The sequence below is a fragment of the Neodothiora populina genome, assembly GCF_041146345.1.
Source record: "Neodothiora populina strain CPC 39397 chromosome Unknown canker_contig_11, whole genome shotgun sequence".
Lineage (NCBI taxonomy): Eukaryota > Fungi > Ascomycota > Dothideomycetes > Dothideales > Dothioraceae > Neodothiora > Neodothiora populina.
This window is the reverse complement of record NW_027191410.1, coordinates 19,280-40,616: the sequence shown is the minus strand read 5'-3', so window position 1 is coordinate 40,616 and position 21,337 is coordinate 19,280. Positions and strand designations below refer to the sequence as shown.

Sequence of the window (21,337 nt, the reverse complement as noted above, 5' to 3'; positions counted from 1 at the left end):
AAGCACAGCCGCTGTACGAAATTCCTACTCTTACTGCGACGACGGTAGTATCGCTGACTAGAGTAAAGCTACGGTATTGTCTACATTTACTTCCCACACGTCAAGAGTCGCTGCCGCTGATGCGCTTTCCTAGAGCAAACACAGATGCAAACAGCTGGTCGGCGGCGCCAAGATGTCAATCGGGACTGTGTGCATTCTGATTGGCGGCAACATATCTCCGACTCCCTCGGCCCTCCTACAGCTGGAACCCACCGTGCCTGTATCGACACTTACTGCGCTCATTCATAACATCTGTTCGAGCAGGGATAAAACGCAAGGAAAGGACACATGGACAAGGGTGAGAGTTGGGACTTCTTTGGTCTGGTCGCCGACTGTATCTGATTACATCTGTTTGGGTTATTCGTTTGCTGGGCCGAAACGGGGACTTATGCTTCGTTCTACGTTGGCACGTCTCTTCTCAGCATCTCTAGTATCTTGGAGGGATCTAGGTCGTTTGTGGCTCCGCTGCTGCTGCCTTCTGCGGTAGTGACTGTTTTTCCGCCGTATGTCCCTATTCTGCCTGCTGCTGTCGCGTCGGGAACGGCCTTCAGCAGCTCCTCGACTTCCTTGTCGTCTTCTTGTAGTTTTTGTGTATATGCAGCTTCGGTCATGTATCGCTCAGACAGCTCTTCCTGGCCCTGGTCGAGAACGTACACGGTGGGATACTCGAGCACCGTCCGTAGCTCGAGAGAAGCTGTGAGTGTTTGATCGGGCAAGAGCGGGATCAAGACACGAGAAGTCGCCGATGTGTGAGGGCGTAGGAGATAGAAGAATGGAGGTCCGGTGGGGGATTTGGCTGCACGTAGAGTTGCCTGGCGTGAGGCCTCGGACTCGATCCGGGAGAGGATCAGCGAGCGTTTGTCTTCTTCTGCTTCCTGAGGTTCTTCGGATTCGACAAGAGTTCTTACTCCTGCTGCCTCGTCTATGACTGTGTCGTCGCCAGTGAGCGTGTCCGGGGCTGATGTTGACGTCCGTGGGTTATCCTCCTTTGCCATCTCTTCAGCAGCCGCCACCGGGCCCTGTCTGGGTGTTTTGGAAGGTGAAGCTTCGACGGATCCGGCGCGCTTCCTCTTCTTGCTTCCGCGTTCCTTGTCGGCAAGCATCGCAGTGTATGCTTCGCCTATCGTGGCCGCTTCATGCACCTCGCTCAGCCTCTTGGCCCCGTCCGCATCGATCCATTCGACGGTCCAGACGATGCGCTTTGACTTTTGGATGTATCTCGTCTGGTTGGCTTTCTGTCGGCTCAAGCCCAGCGGAGCATGGTCGATCTGGATCTGGTTGTGTCGGAGGTATTTCTGCAGAGGTCCGTCAAAATGCCATCGTCGCCTGTGATTCTGATCTGATTGGTCGATCCCCCTCTCCTCACGGTCTCGATCAGCCTTGTCGAAGACGCTCTCGACGCCGCTCAAAAAGTTGTAGTCATGATCAATACCGGAGGCCGTCGTCAGTTTCTCTTTCCTGACGTAGGCGGTTGGATCACGCTTTCCGTTGCAGGAAGCACGCTGCTGATGGCGCTTGTAGCAGGGCAGAGAGCATGTTTTGACGTGATCGCGGGGACAGACATATTTTGGAGGATTGGTGTAGCTGAGCGTGTCAGCGTGGAAGGAGGGTAAAGAGAAGAGTGATATCCACGGCAGAGAGATGAAAAGCAACCGACCTACCAGATGCTACACAGGCTCGTGAGAGGAGCGTCTCGATCGGCCATGGAGGCCGTGCAGATGGATGAAAACGATGATATCTAGTAATCGATGACAATGACGACGCAACTTACCATAAGGTAGGTAAGGTAGGTAAGGTAGGTGCCTTGGTTTTCCTTCCGATATGCAAATTTGTGGAGAAATGGTCATGGTAGATGACCGAGTCGAGCAAGATCTACCCGCAACTCAATCTCATGACATAGAGATGCTTAGCGTCAACGTTCTGTCAAAGTAAAGCTCGGCGGTGATCGACTTGATCTTCTTGCCGCTTGTAATACCGTGAGTGCTCGAAACACGCCTCCGTCCACGCACACAAATGGCTACCATTTCCCTACGCGCTTCGAAGCGATTGAGGCTGTCGCCTCCTGTATGCCGGTTTGTGCAGCCCAGGTGTGCATTCACGACCTCTCGGGGTCTAGCGGAGCAGCAGCGGGCAGAAGACAAGACGCAACAACAGAGGCAACATGAGAAGACGACGCATTTCGGTTTCGAGACAATCGACGAGTCCCAGAAAGAGTCTAAAGGTAACACAGAATATGGCGAAAAGTGGAAGGGGCCGCATCTGACTGTACTTCTCCAGTCGCCGGCGTCTTCTCTTCAGTCGCAAGCTCCTACGACACAATGAACGACCTTATGTCCTTAGGCATCCACCGTCTCTGGAAAGACCACTTCGTACGCGGCCTGAACCCCGGCGGCCACACTCCCGGCGCACCGCAACAAGGCTGGCACATCCTCGACATCGCAGGCGGCAGCGGTGACATCGCCTTCCGCATGCTCGACCACGCCACGAACATCAACCACGACCGCAACACGCACGTCACCATCTCCGACATCAACCCGGACATGCTGGCCGAGGGCCGTAAGCGCGCCGCTCAATCCCCTTATGCTCGTACCGGCCGGTTGGACTTTATCGAAGCCAACGCCGAGAACCTGCACATGATCCCCGATGACAGCATTGATCTTTACACGGTGTCGTTCGGCATCCGAAACTTCACGCACAAGGACATGGCGCTGCGTGAGGCCTACCGTGTGCTTAAGCCCGGCGGTGTGTTTGCGTGTCTCGAGTTCAGCAAGGTGCGGAACCCGCTGTTCGATTTCGTGTACAAGAGGTGGAGCTTCGCCGCCATTCCCCTGATCGGACAGGTCGTTGCTGGAGACAGGGACAGCTACCAGTATCTCGTCGAGAGCATCGATCGCTTCCCTAGCCAGACCGAGTGGAGAGACATGATCAAGGATGCCGGGTTCTTGATTCCTGGTGCGCAGGATGGCAAGGGCTGGGAGGATCTGACCGATGGCATCGCTGCCGTTCATAAGGGTGTCAAGCCTGCGTGAGACTGATCGGCTTTGACAACCTCAACTTGAAAAACAAAAAGTCTTTTGTGGAAGCTAGAGGATGGGAAAACACATGTATAATATCCGGAATAGATAGCACCTGCACGAGGCCTGCTTGCACCTTAGGAGGACCGACCCCCGGACGTCGTCTTTACAGATGAAGGAATCAGAACAACATAAATGCAAGCTAGGTATGTGTATGACTTTTCATTATTGGCGTATCTAAGCATTCGCGATCGACTGCTGGGCGGGAGTCGAGACAGAACGGTAGCACTTAAGCACCTCTCCTGCCAAAGACCCTGATTCTCTTGACGCCTCCGTCAGGAATGATGACCAGCTTCACGAATCCATAAGTCTTGTCCTTGACCTCGCTGAGTTCCGAAACATATTCATGTTCCGCATCAGGACCGGTCTTCTGCGGGCTCAGCACTTCTGTCCAAGCAGCCGTGTCCTCATGCTCTGGGGTCTTGCCATCTCTCGTAGGACCGGCGGCAAAGATCTGTACCTTTTGCGGGAAGTTTCCACGGAAGTGGGCCGTGTCGACGACCAACTTCTCAATCACACCCGGCACACCTAGCTTGATGATCGTCCAGTCAATGTGCTCACCTCTCGAGCGCGCAGTCTCCCAGCCGTCGCCCATGTCGACACCTCTGCCCGGAAGGATCAGGTTGTCCTTGGTACCGAAGTGCTGATCCGAGCACTTTACGGCGACACCTCCATTCACGGTAGCCGCGAGGTCGAAGACGGCGTTGATGTCCTGTGGAAGCACGGCCTCGACTGATCCATATAGTCTGAAACGTGCGATGCCTCCATCGGGGAACATTTGCAGGCGAATGTGAGTATAGGCCTTTGGCGTCTTGGCAGGGAGCAACCATGCATGGCGCTGGCTAGGTCCACACTCTTGCTTCGGTAAGATCGTCTCCCACTCGGCAAAGTCCTTGCTCTTGATCTCTTTTTCTCTGTCGTCGGATGCGAAGCAGCCTTGCACTGCGACTTCCGGTGCTTGGTTGCCGTTGAAAAAGGCAGTGTCGATCTCTACGCCCTTGACCCTGCCAGAGGCGACACCGAGGCGGAAGACGACATAGTCGAATGGTTCGGGGTTGTGTCTGCGTGTCTCCCAGCCGTCGTACCAGGCGCCCGCGTAAGTGAAGACACCAGGCTTGCGGATAGGGGGGTAGCGGTCGTGAGGTTCTCGGCGGCAGCGAACCACTCATCAGAGAAGGATAGAATGCGGGAACCGAGGTTCTTGCCGATCAGGTCTGTTTCTCGTCAGTTGATCTTCAATTGAAGATGAAGTATCACGACACTTACCGATGCTCTCTCCGCTGAACGTTGCTTGAATGTCCTCTGGCTTGACAAAGGTGACGCCATCGCGCGCAATCGCAAGGGTATCAGCAGCACCTGTGTGAATCTCCATGTTGTAATTGTTAGGTGAGTCGAAAGGGTCTGAAATGAAAGGACAGAGTGAGAGTGTGAGAGAGAAACAGAGCAGAGAAAAGTGTTGAGAAAAGGAAACCACAAAGAAAGCGGAGGAACGAAAACTATATCAACAGATGTTTCGTGGCCATAATGCCTTGACATTTACGCTATCAGGTGTTGCTATCGAGTAACCATTTATCATGGAGGGGCATATCGGTCTCGGCGAGCAATCGGCCGGCCCCGATAGAGCTACAATTGTAGCCGTCGTCGATCAATCTCTCGGCTAAGTCTGTATGCCCCAAGATCTTTTAGGCTTCTGAGGGGTGGGTGACGCTGAGCATCGTGTATGAGCTGGAGTGGCTCCATAACAAAGTGCCATGTTCATTTCTTCGGATTGTAAGTTACACGATGACACGTCAATATATCGCAATGAGGATCTCACTCCCGTTAAGGTAGGCCTGGGTCAGAGTCGTAGAAGATCCAGAAGATCCAGACCCTGGGCTTAGCACCCTCGTCGATGGCACTGTTGATGAATCTGGAAGTGTGCCAGACACTATTGAGTCAGAAGGGTTTTCCAAATGCCAGACTAATGCGCTATGGGTACAAGTCACAATGGTGTGGAAAGGGTGCAATAAGACAAAATGCATCACGAGTTGTACGTTGATTTTTGCTCGCTTTGTAACGAGAAAGAAAGGCAAGCTGCCCTGATATGACATTCAAAGTCGTCCTTGATCTTAACGCCCAATGTACACCCTTTTAAGCCCGCCCATTTTCCCCTTTGGGTCTCTTTCACATGTCTGTCCGTCCAATATTACAAGTCTAGAATACAAGAACCAAAGACAACACAAAAGCGCAACATGAGAAGACTGTCTGTCCGTCTTCAATTAGCGCTGGAAGCAATCTCCTTGCCGACCCACTTCTCCAGTCCACCGACAGCGATAACCTCTTGCACGTTCGGCGGTAGCTCCCCGACCTTCTGGCTCCACTCCTTGCCGCCCTCGCCTTCTTTGATGATGACGGTGCTGCGTCGCACGTCCCAAGTAAATGTCCATCCCGTGCGTCTTGTGAGCATCTTCTCTGCGGGCTTAGCGGTGGGTGCGGGAGGTGGTGAGTCGAGGGATTGCTTGTTCTGTGCGGGCTCGGTGATGGGTGCCGAGGACGAGGGTTCCGGGACAGTATCAAAGGTCTCTCTCAGGCGCTCGATGAGCTTAGGGACTTCGACGCCCATAAGCGCGTTGTTGATCGAGTTGCGGCCGAAGATGTTGCCGAAGCTGCCGGCTACAACCAATGGAATCTTCTTAGCTAGGATGGCGGTCGCTGCTTGCTCGCGGGATGATCCACAGCCAAAGTTGAAGCCTGCAACAAGAATATCGCCTTCCTTAGCGATGGAGGCGAACTTGGTATCATAGTTCTCCATGACAACCGTCGCCATACGCTCGGGGGAAGAGGAAAATGCGTCGTCGTACGTGTATTTGCCGGGGTATATGCCGTCGGTGTTGATGTTGTCGCCGTTGCACCATACGATCTCACCAGTGACCTTCTCGGGGAAACCAGGCAGGATTTCGGTGAGCTTCTCCTCGCCAGTGGCAGCAGCGCTTGACTCTTCAGACTTGGCACCTAGAGCTTCCTCGCCTTGAGCGACGACCTCTTCGGCTTGTCTAACGAGCATGTCCAATGCATCTTCGATGGAGATCATGCGCTCCTCGGGCTTAACACCATCGCCCTCGCCGCGCACGACTCCAGACCAACCCTCTGGCTTCTCATACCAGCCAGTGCCCGAAATCTTGCCATTCAGAGCAGATGCGGCGACAACTTCGGGAGATGCGAGGTATGCTTTGGCGTCGGTCGAACCCATGCGGCCCTTGAAGTTACGGTTGGATGCAGAGATACCAACCTCACCAGGCTCGAGGAGACCCGTGCCTAGACCGATGCAGGGACCGCAACCAGAAGGAAGAGGCTGAGCGCCAGCAGCGAGGAGAGTGGCCCAGTCACCTTGCTCTTCGGCGGCGCGTTGCTCAGGAAGAGAGGCTGCAGCGATGTAGAAGTTGACGTGCTCGGGGATGCGAGGCACAACACCTCCGTTAGCCTCGGCTGCATCCTTAAAGACCTTAGCGGCGGCAGCAATGTCGGATCTGCGAGAGTTGGTGCAGGAAACGAGATAAGCCTTGTTGACCTTGATGTCTTGCTCCTGAAGCTCGGCGAGGGGAGTAGCGACCTTGACGGAGTTAGGACCGGAAACATATGGGCAGAGGGTGTCCAGATCGAGGTAGAGCTCCTTTGCGTATTTGGCTCCGACATCGGCGCTGAGAGGGTTCTCGAAAAGCTCGTCGAGACGCTCGTGATTGAAGCGAGTCTTAGTCTCGGTGGATGTCAGGGAAGAAGCCTCGAAGATGGCAGCTTCGGTAGCCTTTGCGCGCAACCAGCCTTGCAGGACAGAATCGATAGGGAAGAGACCGGAAAGGGCGCCCCATTCGGTGGTCATGTTAGCAATAGCAAGACGATCGTCGACTGGCAGAGAGTACATGGTGTCTTCGGAACCAGTGAATTCGATAGCGTGGTTCAAGACCTCGTCGTTGTTGAAAAGACCAGACAGAGCGACAATGACATCCTTTCCAGTGACGCCTTTAGGAAGCATACCGGTGAAAGTAATCTTGGCGATAGGTGGAATCTGCCACCAAGTGCGTCCGGTGGCCCAGATGGAAGCGGCGTCTGTTCGCACAACAGGAGTTCCTAAACATCCGATACCACCGTACATGTTCGTGTGGCTGTCGGAGGCGACTGCGAGAGTGCCAGGCCAGGCGTAGCCCTCCTCGACCATGATCTGATGACCGATACCTCTGCCTGCAGGGTAAAAGTCGACGCCCTGTGACTTCGCGAACGCTTCAATCTTCCTGTACTTCTCCAAGTTCTTCTCTGTCTTGTTCTGGACGTCGTGGTCGAGGGTCATGACGATCTGCTTGTTGTCGTGGATCTTGGTTGCGCCGATGGACATGAATTTGGTGGCGACGGGCCATGAGTTGTCGTGGGTCATGCAGCGGTGAGGAGAGAGAGTAACATAGTCGCCGGACTTGACGAACTTTCCTTCGGCGAGACCAGTGCTGTATCGCTGGACAATCTTCTCGGTGAGAGTCTGTGGGACCGGCGAGGGTTTGGCCGGGCGGGAGAGGAAGTCGATGGTCTTGGGGTCTTCGAGTAATGAATGGAATGCATCCTGGTGGCTGGATGCCTGACGAAGGGAAGGAGTCGACGAGTAGAATCTCGGTCTGTGGGAATATGATGCAGAAGAGGCAGGAACGATTGATGCTGGGAGGATGGAGCGACGTGATGCAAGCCTGGTCGAAGCCTGAGAGGAAGTCTTGTTCAGCACTCATGACCCCTGCTTTTGTTGATTATAACATATTGTTTTCCATACCAATCGTAGCCTTGCACCCGAGGCAGCTGTGAGTCTGAGAATCGCCATTGGCGCGACGCTTGCCAGACTTTACGTGTCCAAGAAAGCGAACTGTAATATGAAGAGATGACAGAAATTCAAGAACACCAATTTGGAGGCTCCGGATCTTCAGTCTATCTACAGTGGATGTACCTCGCCCGTTGTGTGTCTTCGAGAATGGCCTTTGGCGGATCTCTGGGTATGTGATACAAAATAAAAAAAGTAGAGCGTGAGTCGCGGGCAAAAGCAACCAATAGCGGAGGAGGCAGATAATCCTTCCCCCACACTTTGTATCATCGTTTTATGTATCATTGTGCTACATATCCTCCGAGGTCGGAGATGCTGCTATGAGATCTATCGGACGAGCTGGTGTACGAGCTGTACTCCAGAGATTACTGCAATAATGTGACCCCAGATCTTTTCCTTACCAGGCACCTGCTACTGAAAAATTGGACGTTCTTTCCGTCCACATAGGAATTCATTATTAGTGATTACCCTCAAACACGGCTAGGCTTCGGCTCCGGGTCAATCACTAAGAACGAACTCCTGTGTAGATTGGACATGGTTCTGATAGAGTATGACACTCGGCATGTTTCGCTGGTAATCCGATCCTTCGGATAATGTTCGAGAGATCCATGGCTAGAGGTGGTCACTTTGAACAAGTGACGGCAAGTCATCTCACCAGAACGCTGAGGCCCCGAGGCAGATGTAAGGAACGTCAAAATCAGTCGAGCTCATCTTCTGTAATCTCAACAACACTATCCACACCCTGCAGCGCCTTAGCGAATTCTTCGACAAACACATTCCCTACCTGCTCCACCGCATCGTCGCCCAATTTGACACCTTCATTCTCCAGACTCGTCGTTCGCTTGCCTTCAAGCCCACAAGCGACAATACGACTAAACCAAGTCAAGTCCGTGGCCACGTTGAGTCCAATGCCATGGCTGGTGATGTTCCGTCGCAAATGCACGCCTAAAGCGCAGATCTTATCGTCGTCCGTCGTCCAGACACCCGGGTGCTCGGTAGTGAATGCCTTGACGCCGTATCGGGCCAGAGTGGCGATGACAGTCTTTTCCAACAGACATACATAGTTCCGCGGGTTCAGGCCGTGAGACTTCAGATCAAGGATGGGGTAAGCTGTCAATTGGCCGGGTCCATGGAAAGTAGTTTGACCGCCTCGAAGGGCCTCGTGGAATTCAGCACGGCCATTGTCACGCAGGAAGGCTTGACTCGACGACGATACTGTGCCGATCTCGCGACGGCCGCATGTGTAGACGGGGTTGAACTCTGCTGTAATGATCGTGGGTAGCGGGGGCGATAGTTTTGTTGTTAGTGATGTGGCAGATGCGGAGGCTTTTGCGACAAGGAAGGCCTGGACGAGTTTGTCCTGTGTAGCTGAGGCTTTGGTATAGGGAGTCAACCCCGGAAGTCTGAGATGTCGGAGATGCATGTGGTAAGAACGATCCGTTAAAGCCGGGCGAGGTTTATAGGTGGCAAATAATGCAGCTTTGTAGACTATGTCGTGGAGTTTTATGTGATGTTCCTATTTATCGGCGATGAGGCTCTAGCATATCATCCTAACCGCAGTGATGATCGTTGTTTTTTGTCGTAGTGCTAGTAGGCTGTATAGATTATTGGAGTAAGAGTGGTATAAGAGGTCGAGACTCGGGGATTCTCGACGATTTTCTTCCCCGCTGGCGGCGGTTGTGGCTTGCGCTTGATCTTTATTGTTTCATCCGAGCTTTTGCTATACAACAATTATTTACGTCTTCCCCAAATCGACATGGATATTGTCAAATCACTTGCAGGATTCTAAGACTATTCCAACCGACCAACTAAGCACATACGGCTGAACTACTACACGACCATTTAATACCCCTGGACCACTTACGCGACTCTTTAACAATGGCCTCGACCACCGCGCCGCAGCCACTCCAACAGCCACATACAAAACTCCCCAATCTACCAAAAAGTAACCTGTTACTACCACCTATTCCCTACCTCTCACGACTAAGATACGAACAAAAGACTAACAAGCCCCGTAACACCTAGACGCGAAAGTAACTAAACGCCCCCTCCTACACCCCGCCATCCCCTCTAAATACGCCGGCCCGGACTCCGCACAGAAAGTAGTCTACATCTCAAGTCGCACACCCTTCATGTCAGCGATCAAGCGCGTCGAGCGTCTGTTAGATCAGGTCGAAAAGCGCGAAACGCAGTCTGCCGCCGCGCTTGTGCGCAACGATAACAGGCTCAAGCGCAAAAGAGGACAGTTTCCCTCAGCGGGGACAGATGGCGAGGAGGCGGGGGAGATTGGAGAGGTCGCTAAGCGATTAGCGGAGATGAAGAAGGTAAAGATAGATACTAGTGGGGGGGTTGCTAGGGCGGAAGAGGAGCAGTGGCGCAAGGAGGAGGTCGTCGTCAAAGCTACTGGAAAGGCGATCCAGAAGGCGCTAAGTGTCGGGCTGTGGTTTCAGAGGAGAGACGGGTTTGGGATATTGATTAGGACGGGGTCTGTGGCTGCTATTGATGATGTTGAAGTAGCAGAAGAGGAGCAGGCTCGAGAAAACGATGGAGCGGAGACCGATCAACTTATGAAGGACGCTAGAGAAGAGGAACCGCAACAGGAGCCCATCCCGGAGACGAGAATCAGATACGCCAGCACAATCGAGATCGCAGTTCATAAGACATAACTTCGAAAAGAAGAAGTGGAGGGTTATTCACACATGAGCCTCATTTCTGATCATGCAATGACTACATTGACTAAAAGAAGCTTCGTCCGTCATGTCTTGACTCGACTACACGTAGCACTCTGTAGCGTGGGAAATCATACTCTACCAGCAACTGAGCATCGATATTCATAGGTAGTTTAATCGCAGCTCGAGCAGATCAGATATCATAGCTGCCACGTCGTTGATTGAACATGGCATAGCAAACGAACCTACCTATTATACATCCCAAATCACCAAGCAGCACAGCAAGGAAATACTCGACACTGGCGCGGAGGTGTTACCTTACATCCGGCCCGAGCAAGGAACGCATCCAAGCAGTGGACCATCGACCATGATGCTCACATGGTCTTGCCTTCTTTACCATGCTTCCACATCTTCTCGAACCCACTCCAGCCCGCAGGAGGCGCGTCCCACATGGCCAATTCTCTTACCACAGTCTCATAGCACCCGTCAGTTGGCATATGACCCTGGCAAACATTGCCGCCAACAGCGATATTGATCAGAATCCTAAATTCGCTCATGCGTCTTGTGTCCTTTGGTTTCTCGGCTCTCATAATCGGTCGTCCGTCAATCAACCACAACAGCTTCCCCTTTCCACTGCTCTCATCCTCGTCCCAGACGAAGTCATATCTCACACCACCCCGGTGCGCGACGATGTTCGGAACAGGTGTCTCGAGCACACGGTGTTTGTTCCAATCCTGCCCGTTAAAATGTCCCCAATGCAGACAAGTGTGATTGACCGCATCCCCGTCCCATTCCTCCATGATATCGATTTCGCCGTCCTCCGGCCACTTGAAGGGGTCCTTAGGCAGTAACCAAAACGCAGGCCAGATGCCGGTCGCTACCGGCGCGGTGATGACTGCGCTGAGACACCCACGGCTGCGCGACAGGGTCTGATGGCTGGACAGACGCGCCGAAGTAAATTTCTGGGCTGGATCGGGGTGCGCGTGGTTGATCAGGGCGCGCACCACGAGAGCGTCGCCTTGAGGTGTGTGGAAGGAGTTGGCCGGCGAGTCGACGTAGTTCTGCGATTCGTTGTTGCCCCATCCGTGCTGGCCGGTCTCATGGTAGAAGTTGGAGGACACGGGCGCCTGAGGGTGCAGATTCGGCTGCCAGTAGATTTGTGGTTGCTCGTGGTTGTGATGATGCTGTTGGGATGGATATTGATAAGCGGGTGGAGGAGGAAGAGTAGAGGAGAAAGAGGGCTTGCTCGAGGTGGGGACTGGTGGAGGAGGAGGAGGTTTGTTGTAGCTGGGTATCGGAGGTGGTTGGGCATATTGATTTTGATATTGATATGGCTGTTGATATTGTTGTTGATGCTGGCCTTGCCATTGCTGCTGCTGCTGTTGCTGCTGCTGATGGTTGTTCGCCCCACTGCCGCCGGTCCTTTCATCCCATACCTTCTCTGCCTTGCCGAACAGACTCGACACTGTCTGTCTAAACGACATTACTTCCGCCCTTTCTATGCTCTCTCCGGATACACCGGGTGCGACAGATGTATGGATTGCTTATGATCGCACAACACTATTGCTGTCACTATCGCTACTGTTGTATTGGTCGGATCTGTGATGAGAACAACACTGTACTTTCTGCCTTTGTTTGCCTTTGTCCAATGTTCCGATGTGCCAATTTACCTACACACTACCTTGATGCTGCTGATCACGTGATGGAGAATAATCATCGCAATGACTTCCTACAGGGCAAACATCGGAGTTCGGAAGCCAAAGTTTCTGGGAAGAGCATCGACTTCTAGGGCCAGCAACAATTGTTGTATACCTAGCCTACACCCATCAATTGCATACTGTTCTTCCTCGCAGCCTCGCTCTCGCCGCATCTCATAACCCCCTTTATAGAGCCGCTGTTACTCGCTCTGCCCACGATCCATATCCACCGCAGCGCCCTTCTAGGCCGAATCACTCCGCCGCAAAGATGTCTCTCGTCAACCTTTCACACGTCTGCTCGCATCTGCAAAATGCATCACTAGCACGACTAGGACTCACCTCGATTCCCCTCTCGAAACTACATCTCGGCCTGGCGATACATCTACAAAAACAAGGATTCCTAGCGACTGTCAACCTCGGCGGGCCTTCACCACCCGCAAAACTACTACCGCCCTCCGAGTCTGCTTTCACGACTGCAGCATTGAAGAGCCCGAGCGTGCTCGAGGAAGTCGAGAAAGTCACACAAGAGAACAGAGCGACCCGGAGATTATGGCTGGGCATGAAGTACTGGGACGGCGAGCCCGTGCTGAGGAAAATGAAGATGGAGTCGAAACCCACTAAGCGCATCTGGCTGAACTCGCTAGAGCTGGGCAACATCGTTAGGGGGCGGGACGCACAATTCGTTCGGGGCATGCGAGGTGTCGGCGAGTGTCTGTTTGTCAGCACCGACCAGGGAATCATGGAGGCAAGAGAGTGTGTAGAGAGAAAGATCGGTGGAATGGTTCTGTGTCGAGTGTGGTGATCTTGAGGCCTTCTTCGCTGCTCACTGTTATACACGGACCTTCAGCGGCATTGCGGTCCTTGAGGTCATCTTCTCGGTGAGCGGCCTTACCATACAACAGCAATACGACTAAGGCCCTCTGGCACTCGACTCGCGCCACGCGAAAAGTGGCCATTTTTGTAGTATCATTTGTGTCAATCACACTTTTCTGCAGTCGCAGGACTAAATGCACCGAACACTCCACCGCGGCGATTGGAGGGGAAGGCGTTTCATCATCGTTACTAGTAATCTTGGTTGCAGGAACTATCTCATTTGCGGACAGCACCTCGTGACCAGGCAGAACCAGAATCATACCGGTAAAAGACAATCATCGCTACGTAAACAGAAGGATAAGGTATCTTCCAAACCGCTGGCTAACCGCAAGTTTCGATTTTCTGTCATTCATGCCGTTGAAGTTTGAGGACAATCTGGGCAAATAGCAAATCTATCATCTATGCACTATCCACCTCAAATCTCCTTGTGGATCAAGTTGTCAGTAGGATAGACCCTCTGAGCCCACTCCGTCCAGCTACCGTCGTATACTCTCCTGTTAGTGTCGGGAAAACCAGCCTCGGTCAACGCGGCATCGATAATCGTTGCAGTGACACCTGTACCACAAGAGCTGATGATGGGCTTGGCCGGATCAATACCCTTTTCCTTGAAGATGTCCTGCAGCTTCTCCTTGGGAAGAAGGACCTTGGTCTCGGGGTCCAGTAGCTCAGGTACAGGAACACTGAAGCTGCCCGGAATGTGACCGGAAGAAAGACCAGGCCGAGGCTCCGGGTCTGTGCCTTTCCATCGTCCCAGACTTCTTGCGTCCAAGATCTGAACGCCCTCTGCTCCTTCTTTGTTGTGGTCCTTTGCAATCTCTTTGACTTCCTCAAATGAAGCGACCTTGGTAGCGTCGATCTCGGGTTCGGGATACTTGCTCTCCTCGTACTGTGCCTGCTCTCCCTGCTCGACCGGGTGGCCTTCTTGTACGTAGAGCTTGTAGTTGTTGAGGAGATGGACTGCCGGGTGGCCGAAGACTTGCAGAGTCCAGGCGACTCGTGGAGCACTGAAGATGCCCAACTCGTGCGTGTCGTAGACGACGATGCTATCATCACGACGGATACCTAGCTTTCGCATACCTTCTGCGAAGACGGAAGCATTTGGCAGCATGTGAGGGTACGGAGACGAGGTGTCGGCAATGGCGTCAATGTCGAAAAAGCTGCGTTGCCTCTGTTAGTGACTGCGCCGGCTTATGCGAGTCGAGCAATAGACAGAGGCGACGTTACCGAGCAGTGGGAGGATGACCGGCCTTGAAGACCTCGTAGCCATTTCGCTTCTCAGGGTCATTCGGCAGGAACCAGGATGCGCACAGGGGAATCACACGAGGAGATGTCGATAGCTTGGAGGTAGGGTTCTTCTTGAGAGCATTCGTCAGTTGGATCGGCTGGACAAGGAACGTGTCTAGCGAGAACTGTCGCGTTGTCGTCGTCGAGGACGCCATTGTACTGAACACCGATGCTTTGGGATGAGCGAATCGAGATGCGAACGTGGTGCTGCTGTTGCGGAACAGAAGAGCAGCAGAAGCCATGTCTCTACGCTTTCTCTTTGGTAGAAGTGCAGCTTAGAGCTACAACTGTGGTCCCGGATGCTGCTGGTTGGTTTACGACTGGTCGCTGGCGTGATAGCTCGTCTACTTTGCGTGATTCCGGACCCTCTTTTTTGCACTTATGTTTATCATCGGACAACAAAGTCTTCGATGCCACCCACTAGCTGCACTGCTATAGAGGTCTGAGCACAGTCGCAGAACGAACACGAAAGCAAAGAGGCAGAAGGAATCAGGATCTACAGCGAACCCCACGTCAGGCTGCCGCCAGATAAGCAACAAAAACATTACGTATGATGACCTTGGATTTACCTTGATTCTTCCGCCAGATATCGTTCTGATAGATCGCGTTTCACTGGGGTACCCGATTACACTGAGCTTCTGTTTGGTCAGAGTGGATGCATGATATGTGATCTGATCAAGTCCCCTAGACTCGCAAGGTAAGAATATCGTAAATTTGAAGTAAAAATCGGGGGGGTATCTATTCTTCTCGCTCGTAATCTCCCATTCCATCTACTAGCACCTTTTCCAACCCCGACGCCGCTCTGCCCACCTCACCGCCTTCTTTCTTAGCATTCGAAATTCCGCGAGCCACTGCTTTCAACGCTGCTTCATCGAAAGCTCTTTTCCGCGCTTCGGCATCGTCGTACATGCTGCTCTCGGCGTCTCTCGCCGCGCCAAAGAGATTGAGGTTACGGAAGGGCGTCGATCTCGCGTATAAAACGCTTGCGTCACAGCCGCAGAGTGGGAACAGCCTCGCAGCCTCGAGAGACGCACTCGTCGTGTCCTGAGCGTCCTTGAAGCCAGCACTCAGGAACCTGGCGAGAACGGCTAACTGCTTGACGAGAAGCTTGCTGTCGGCGCCAGGCTTAGCGGGCGCCTTTGTGGACGACCACTTGCCTGACTTTTCCGCCGTCTGCCAGCCTAGCAGACTCATGAAGCTGTTGAGCGTCTTCAACCAGCCGCCGGAGCAGCTCACCACCTCCTCGGGTCCGATCTGGAGCAACCAGTCTAGTGCGTCTAAAGCGGTCATGCGAATTTCGCTTGCTAGATGTGTCATGCCTGCGCGCACATATAGTAGCATGTGGTCGACATGCGACCTGACCTGGAGGACAGGCAAGACTCGTAGTAGTTTCAGGAACTGCTCGCGTGCTTTCTTGGAGGCATCGAGGACGAGAGGCTGGATCTTAGGGAGGATAGTGGCAACAGGCAGCGGCAAAGGCTGTCCAGGGGCCAGATTGGAGATCGTGTTTGTCAAAGCGGCGAGAGCATCTTGTCGTTGAGAGTCTGTCTTCGAAGACACGAGTGAAAGTTGGTGGGAGAATTGGGCAACGGCGGTAGGGGCAGCAGTCGAGAGTGACTGCTGGTTGAGGACAATTGATTTTGCCTTGAAACTCGTGTCTGTGAAGTTGTCTGCCTTTGCTTTCGTCTTTCCCACTTTTAATTTGGCCTTTTGAAAGTCCTGCTTCTTTTCTCTCTTGCGTCGCGCGCTGGAACCCATTTTTTCTTTTCTTTTGTGTTCTTTCCTTTTCTCTTCTGTTCATCCGTTGTCTAGAAGGTTGGCCGCCGATCTCCTTGGCAGCATGAATGTACTAGACAGTATCAGGGGAGATCGAAGAATGAGTTGGTTGTTTGTTAATTAGATCAAATAGAGTACAGTGTGGTAAGGAATTCATGATAATAGATTATTATCGTCCACGACGGACATCCGGGGTTAAGATGGCTTGGCAGCTGTGTGCCGAGACCATCTCGGCGGTTGCAGGTCGGCCAGTGACGACGTCGTGCCTGCCCGGTGCACCTGTGACTCGGCTTTAAGGTATCAATAGACCGCGGATCAGGACAGTGGATTGGATTCTGCATCGCCTGCATATAAACATCGCCGCTTTGTCCAATATGGAAGCGGCACCGCTTGCTCTCGTTCGTGTCGTGCTGTCCAAGTGATGATGATGTGTGATGACTAAACCGACTACAGGCTCATGCTCACGCGAGAAAAGCATCTCAAGAGAGCAACAAAGCTAGCCTCACGGTAGCTGCCAGTGAGCACGAGGCCGCCGCTGGACAATTTGCTAAAGCAGCCGAAGATACACACGATTCTGAAGTAAGAAACCAGGAGCATTCTTATGTAACATGAGGGAGTTCCTGTTGATTCACAATCAATCGTTCTGTTAGGCTCTTCGTATTCTCCGGCTGCTTGAGGAGCATCATCACAGACTAGCCGATATCATCAAGACCAAGGATACTATTTCAGCTCATCTCCCCGATCCTACTGAACCACACGTCCCAACACAGGAATCGAAGCAGAGCCTCGCGTCTGCTCTTAGTCCAGCCGCTAACGCTCTCGATGGCTCGCCTCAAACTCAGCGAGGTTCAGGCTCCACTCTCGCTAAGATACATCAACAAAGGCGAGATTCGTCACCAGCGTTGGCTAAAGATATAGCTTCACGTCGGGGCATCCCTCAACCACAGCAGCGAAGGCTTCACGTACCCGCGGAAGGGAAAACGAACTTCGCCCACTCTACTGACCCGTCAAATCCTCGAACAAAGCACATCTCGCGCGCGCGACAGCATGATCCTGTCCAAGAATCGACTCTTAATGCTGCTACTCCACCCATGGAGTCGACACAAAGAAAGCAGTCTGGGGCCGGTGACGACGGTTTCTCTCGTTTCTACTCCACCCTGACTTCTGGCCCCTTTTCCAGACTCTCTTCAATACTGTCGTTTGCCGCTCTTCCCCTCACGGACACCCTCTCTCAACCTTCATCGCCAACTTCATCTCGCACGGAGAGGACGTCCGTCAGGGCTCATAATGAACCCGATCTTCGAACTCTGGTCTCTCCGGCCGCCCTGAACGCGCTCGAGGAGCAACAACGTCGCCATGGGATTGGCGGTCAAGCTTTTGGCCCTGGCGAAAGCTTTTACGTCGTACCTCCGAGTGGCGGTACGGCGAGCTATGCTAACATCATGAGGACGGAGCAGAGATATGCTAGACGGCAGCAAGGCCACCTTTCCCACATAAGTGAGGAAGACAACGAATTCGTGGATGCTAGGGAGACGCAAGCGCCCAAGACCGGTGGGGTCGGCATGGGTGCAAACATTGACTCCCACGAGAAGGTTGGTGGAGGTGGAGCCACTCAAGGTCATCGGGTAGAGGAGTTAGAACTCGAGAACGACACGCTCAAGCATGCCCTCGATCAAATGTCCCATCGATTACAAGCTTTCGAGCGCAGTGCACAAGATGCATCAATGGCCGCCTTGACGCAGAGCATGGTCAGTGTAAGGACGCAGGGGGGCGGTGTTGGGGCAGCGAGGCACGAAGAAGCGCTTGGTCACGAACGAGATAGGACCATGGAAGAGGAGATGCAACGCGCTGCACAAGAGATAGCGGAGCTGAAGAGGCAGAATCGTAAGTACCAGGCCTACTACGATAAGCTTGAGGCCTCTGCTAGGAAGAAAGAAAGAGAGAAGAAGGAGAAAAGTACGCGCGCCTGAGCGAGAGTGTTCGCCTGGTGTGTTTCCTTCATCTGCCATCTTACATCGCGTAGCTTATTTCCCTTGACAACACGACAGCACTGCTTCTTGCTAGAACGTCGGGATGTTTGCTTCGAAGTAGACACGATACGGTCAGCATTACTAGGGCCACTTTTGCCACGCACATCGAAGGCTAGGCCGTGGCTCAGGTCGACAGAATCAGCCGTCCGTTTCGGACGGCGCATACTCTCTTCGATTTCAGTATATGACGGTGTCCTCGTCGCCCTCGACGACCACATCACCCGTGTCGTCAATGCTACTCTTTCGTTCTGCATCGTGTTGATGATCTCGATGGTTTTCTTCCGACCCGGGCCCCTCGGCTGCTCTTTCTGGCGACGGCGCTCGTTCTATTGTTCCTCTTTGCTCGATCTCTTCGGTGTTGTTTGTCCCTTGTGGTCGTTCTTGTTGGGGGTCTTCTATGTCCTCTGGTGCTACTCTGCCTCTCTGGTCATTCCCGTCGCCACTAATATCGTCGTGTGGCATGCATGAAACCGATTCGATGGGGTCTCGGGTCCGGTCTGGTTCGCCGTCTTGTTCGCGCCATTTCTTCTTCAAGTCTGCCAGGTCGTCTAATTCGCGATCAATGAGGATTTCAACGTCCTCCTTCTGGTGCTTGATCCTGTCTTCCTCTTCGGGTCGCAGTTTCCAGGGCTCGTAATACTGGCGCGATGTCAACACGGCTGTTCAGAAGTTTAGCCAAGTGCAAGGAGGACTCACTATCCTGGGCTCAGCGTCTGTCTGTAAGAATCCTGCCAGCGCCCTCAAATGTTCATGCCTGATCCTCAGGTTCATTTCACCTACAGACCTCTGTCTGAGAGCCCGCTCTTTCTGTAGTTTCTGCAGCCTTTCCTGCTGCCTTTGCCCTAGCTCCGCTTCCCGCCGTCTGGCTTCTTCTCGCCTACGTTCTTCCTGTTCCGCTCTACGCTTCGCAATGGCCGAGTCTCGTGGAGCGCGAGGCGCTGCAGTACCACCCTGTCCTCCTAGCAAAGCACCAAACAGGCGTTGGTTGCGCCGCCTGTCGCGAGTCTCATCTACCCTCCTGCCTTCCGAGGGTATTGAGCCTTTCCGAGCTGATAATGTATGCGACGGCGCATGCGCATTGTCCTCCCTCCTTCTCCTCGAGCCGTTCTCTCTAACCTGCTCACTCCGACCTTCTAGAGAGGTGCGCTGTCGCTTCGGAGACGTGGCAGTATCACTGTCTGCTTCATCTCGGTCGTCGGCTTCGGCAGGTTGACTACGTTTCGAGCCCGCTTGCGGGGGTGGAGATGGCGAGGCCGGCTCTTCGAGAACAACTGCTGACGCGAGTGATCTGCCGTTGAGTTATCAGTGATTGCAATCGGGCGGTTTTATTTACTCTGCTCGTTGACTCACGGTTGCGCCATGGTGTTGTGACATCCGTACAACAACATGTGTCCAGCACGGAAAGCACGACTTCGTCATTCACCAACCGCGACTTGTTTGTACCGAGCGGAGTCGGTGGAGCAGTGGCGGGGTAGCGGTGCGGCGCGGTAACGCCAAGTACGATCTCCGCCGTCCGACCCCCAGCTTACTAGTAGAGTGATGCTCCACCACTCTCCACTATGCACTCACTACATGCTGTGTACTTGCGACATACCACACTTACCTTCCCATAGCTTTACTTCAGCGCTCGCTGTACTGCAAGAACCGCCGGATGAACAATGTCTGTAGACCTCCTCCAACCCCCGGGGTTCGTCTCGCCCGGCGATGCTCTGGCTATGTCACAAGCAGCTCCGACCTTCTTCAGATCCACCCGACCTAGCAGCCTCCCCTATCCACTCTCGATCCTCACAAGCAGCGAGTCCCCCGAGCAATGGCACACCTACGAGAACCTACTGGTCGCCTGTCTGCGCACGGGCGACGACGGATCCGCCTTCATCTGTCTCAAAGAACTCACCGATCGCTTCGGGGAGTCTAACGAGCGCGTGCAGTATCTCACCGGCCTCTACCGTGAGGCTACGGCCGAAGACGACAAGGCGCTGCAGGAAGTGTCGAAATGGTACGATACCGTGATTGCGGAAACGCCCATCAACTTCCCCATCCGAAAGAGAAGGATCGCCCTGCTCAGATCGCTAGGCAAGAAGAACGAGGCTATCAAGGCATTGACCGAGTTTCTGGACGCTTCGCCCGTCGATGCAGAGGCGTGGGCGGAGCTCTCTGATTTATACTTCACTCAAGGCCTGTATGCGCAAGCAATCTTTTGTCTCGAGGAAGTGCTGCTCATCACACCCAATGCCTGGAATGTACGTATCACAATTCCAGCATGCATAAAAGACTGCATCGCTAATTTGCTATCACAGATCCACGCACGACTAGGCGAAGTCACATACGCACACGCGCAGCAATCACTGCCGGAAGACGCAGCAACATCAACGACAAGCGGTGCCGACGCGCTGAAACTGCTCTCGAACTCGATGCGTCATTTCTGCCGCAGTCTGGAGCTGTGCGAGGACTATCTCCGCGCATACTACGGTCTCAAAATCGTACGTCTTCTCTGCTTTCCCGCAGTTCTTGGGAAGAACTAACACGAAGTCCTAGACAACAACCCGTCTCATGTCCCTAACCCCGCCCTCATCCTCAAAATCAACGACAGTAACGGAATCCTCAACGACCACAGCAACAGATGGTGACCTCGCACCCCCATCTCTAGCCACTCTCCAGAAACTAAACGAGAAAGCGACGGCCAAACTCGCAGAGATTGTCAGACGAGGCGGCGCGCGCGAGAAGGGCTGGGACGGGTACGACGACGCCGAGTTGAGCGCTGCGAGAGAACTGTTGAAGAAGGACGGGGCCGAGGTCGTGCGGTGATCTTCTTCTCTTCTTTTCTTCTTTGCTCCTTTGTATCATGTGAAAAGCAGAGCAGAGGACAACGGAGGGACATGGAGCTAGAGGAAATCGAAAAGCGGGAGGGAATAGAGCGATTATATCTGCTGGATACAGTGTGTGTTAGTAGATCGAGATACCCCCTGACTCACTCTGACCTCTCAACTCGCTGGAAATCAACCTCCTGCTTTTTGTACCACTAGGAATGAGCAATACTCGGGAGAACTCTGGAATTTTCATATAG

The 21,337-nt window shown here is 53.4% G+C and overlaps 13 protein-coding genes across 16 annotated transcripts; 5 read left to right on the top strand and 8 right to left on the bottom strand.

Annotated features, from left to right (window-relative positions):
* Positions 1 to 437: 437 nt before the first annotated feature.
* AAFC00_000280 (uncharacterized protein) lies at positions 438 to 1,744 on the bottom strand (the record flags this gene model as incomplete). The annotated part of the gene is made up of 2 exons (XM_069342262.1): positions 438 to 1,623; positions 1,701 to 1,744. The coding sequence occupies 2 exons, from the start codon at positions 1,742 to 1,744 to the stop codon at positions 438 to 440; spliced, it is 1,230 nt and encodes a 409-aa protein (XP_069200095.1).
* Positions 1,745 to 2,052: 308 nt separating this feature from the next.
* Positions 2,053 to 3,068, top strand: AAFC00_000279 (uncharacterized protein; the record flags this gene model as incomplete). Its single annotated transcript, XM_069342253.1, has 2 exons — positions 2,053 to 2,260; positions 2,317 to 3,068. 2 exons carry the CDS (start codon positions 2,053 to 2,055, stop codon positions 3,066 to 3,068), a joined length of 960 nt encoding a protein of 319 aa, XP_069200094.1.
* A 1,035-nt stretch (positions 3,069 to 4,103) lies between these two features.
* AAFC00_000278 (uncharacterized protein) lies at positions 4,104 to 4,485 on the bottom strand (the record flags this gene model as incomplete). The annotated part of the gene is made up of 2 exons (XM_069348555.1): positions 4,104 to 4,327; positions 4,380 to 4,485. The coding sequence occupies 2 exons, from the start codon at positions 4,483 to 4,485 to the stop codon at positions 4,104 to 4,106; spliced, it is 330 nt and encodes a 109-aa protein (XP_069200093.1).
* An 882-nt stretch (positions 4,486 to 5,367) lies between these two features.
* AAFC00_000277 (uncharacterized protein) lies at positions 5,368 to 7,947 on the bottom strand (the record flags this gene model as incomplete). Its single annotated transcript, XM_069342241.1, has 2 exons — positions 5,368 to 7,830; positions 7,900 to 7,947. 2 exons carry the CDS (start codon positions 7,945 to 7,947, stop codon positions 5,368 to 5,370), a joined length of 2,511 nt encoding a protein of 836 aa, XP_069200092.1.
* A 694-nt stretch (positions 7,948 to 8,641) lies between these two features.
* On the bottom strand, positions 8,642 to 9,367 carry AAFC00_000276 (uncharacterized protein; the record flags this gene model as incomplete). Its single annotated transcript, XM_069342230.1, has 1 exon — positions 8,642 to 9,367. The coding sequence occupies one exon, from the start codon at positions 9,365 to 9,367 to the stop codon at positions 8,642 to 8,644; it is 726 nt and encodes a 241-aa protein (XP_069200091.1).
* Positions 9,368 to 9,822: 455 nt separating this feature from the next.
* AAFC00_000275 (uncharacterized protein) lies at positions 9,823 to 10,610 on the top strand (the record flags this gene model as incomplete). 2 transcript variants are annotated; one of them, XM_069342219.1, is made up of 3 exons in its annotated part: positions 9,823 to 9,889; positions 9,970 to 10,268; positions 10,317 to 10,610. In XM_069342219.1, 3 exons carry the CDS (start codon positions 9,823 to 9,825, stop codon positions 10,608 to 10,610), a joined length of 660 nt encoding a protein of 219 aa, XP_069200089.1. The 2 variants fall into 2 exon arrangements, with proteins under 2 accessions (XP_069200089.1, XP_069200090.1); XM_069342220.1 differs by having other exon boundaries at positions 9,970 to 10,610.
* A 377-nt stretch (positions 10,611 to 10,987) lies between these two features.
* On the bottom strand, positions 10,988 to 12,097 carry AAFC00_000274 (uncharacterized protein; the record flags this gene model as incomplete). The annotated part of the gene is made up of 1 exon (XM_069342209.1): positions 10,988 to 12,097. One exon carries the CDS (start codon positions 12,095 to 12,097, stop codon positions 10,988 to 10,990), a length of 1,110 nt encoding a protein of 369 aa, XP_069200088.1.
* Positions 12,098 to 12,578: 481 nt separating this feature from the next.
* AAFC00_000273 (mitochondrial 37S ribosomal protein uS8m) lies at positions 12,579 to 13,112 on the top strand (the record flags this gene model as incomplete). The annotated part of the gene is made up of 1 exon (XM_069342200.1): positions 12,579 to 13,112. One exon carries the CDS (start codon positions 12,579 to 12,581, stop codon positions 13,110 to 13,112), a length of 534 nt encoding a protein of 177 aa, XP_069200087.1.
* A 486-nt stretch (positions 13,113 to 13,598) lies between these two features.
* AAFC00_000272 (uncharacterized protein) lies at positions 13,599 to 14,709 on the bottom strand (the record flags this gene model as incomplete). Of its 2 annotated transcripts, none has more annotated exons than XM_069342188.1 (2): positions 13,599 to 14,340; positions 14,408 to 14,709. In XM_069342188.1, the coding sequence occupies 2 exons, from the start codon at positions 14,707 to 14,709 to the stop codon at positions 13,599 to 13,601; spliced, it is 1,044 nt and encodes a 347-aa protein (XP_069200085.1). The 2 variants fall into 2 exon arrangements, with proteins under 2 accessions (XP_069200085.1, XP_069200086.1); XM_069342187.1 differs by having other exon boundaries at positions 14,408 to 14,622.
* A 496-nt stretch (positions 14,710 to 15,205) lies between these two features.
* Positions 15,206 to 16,225, bottom strand: AAFC00_000271 (uncharacterized protein; the record flags this gene model as incomplete). The annotated part of the gene is made up of 1 exon (XM_069342173.1): positions 15,206 to 16,225. The coding sequence occupies one exon, from the start codon at positions 16,223 to 16,225 to the stop codon at positions 15,206 to 15,208; it is 1,020 nt and encodes a 339-aa protein (XP_069200084.1).
* Positions 16,226 to 16,617: 392 nt separating this feature from the next.
* Positions 16,618 to 18,213, top strand: AAFC00_000270 (uncharacterized protein; the record flags this gene model as incomplete). The annotated part of the gene is made up of 3 exons (XM_069342161.1): positions 16,618 to 16,641; positions 16,697 to 16,822; positions 16,894 to 18,213. The coding sequence occupies 3 exons, from the start codon at positions 16,618 to 16,620 to the stop codon at positions 18,211 to 18,213; spliced, it is 1,470 nt and encodes a 489-aa protein (XP_069200083.1).
* Positions 18,214 to 18,450: 237 nt separating this feature from the next.
* On the bottom strand, positions 18,451 to 19,661 carry AAFC00_000269 (uncharacterized protein; the record flags this gene model as incomplete). Of its 2 annotated transcripts, none has more annotated exons than XM_069342148.1 (3): positions 18,451 to 18,912; positions 18,970 to 19,561; positions 19,624 to 19,661. In XM_069342148.1, the coding sequence occupies 3 exons, from the start codon at positions 19,659 to 19,661 to the stop codon at positions 18,451 to 18,453; spliced, it is 1,092 nt and encodes a 363-aa protein (XP_069200081.1). The 2 variants fall into 2 exon arrangements, with proteins under 2 accessions (XP_069200081.1, XP_069200082.1); XM_069342149.1 differs by having other exon boundaries at positions 19,624 to 19,634.
* A 270-nt stretch (positions 19,662 to 19,931) lies between these two features.
* Positions 19,932 to 21,078, top strand: AAFC00_000268 (uncharacterized protein; the record flags this gene model as incomplete). The annotated part of the gene is made up of 3 exons (XM_069342138.1): positions 19,932 to 20,513; positions 20,571 to 20,753; positions 20,809 to 21,078. The coding sequence occupies 3 exons, from the start codon at positions 19,932 to 19,934 to the stop codon at positions 21,076 to 21,078; spliced, it is 1,035 nt and encodes a 344-aa protein (XP_069200080.1).
* Positions 21,079 to 21,337: the final 259 nt, after the last annotated feature.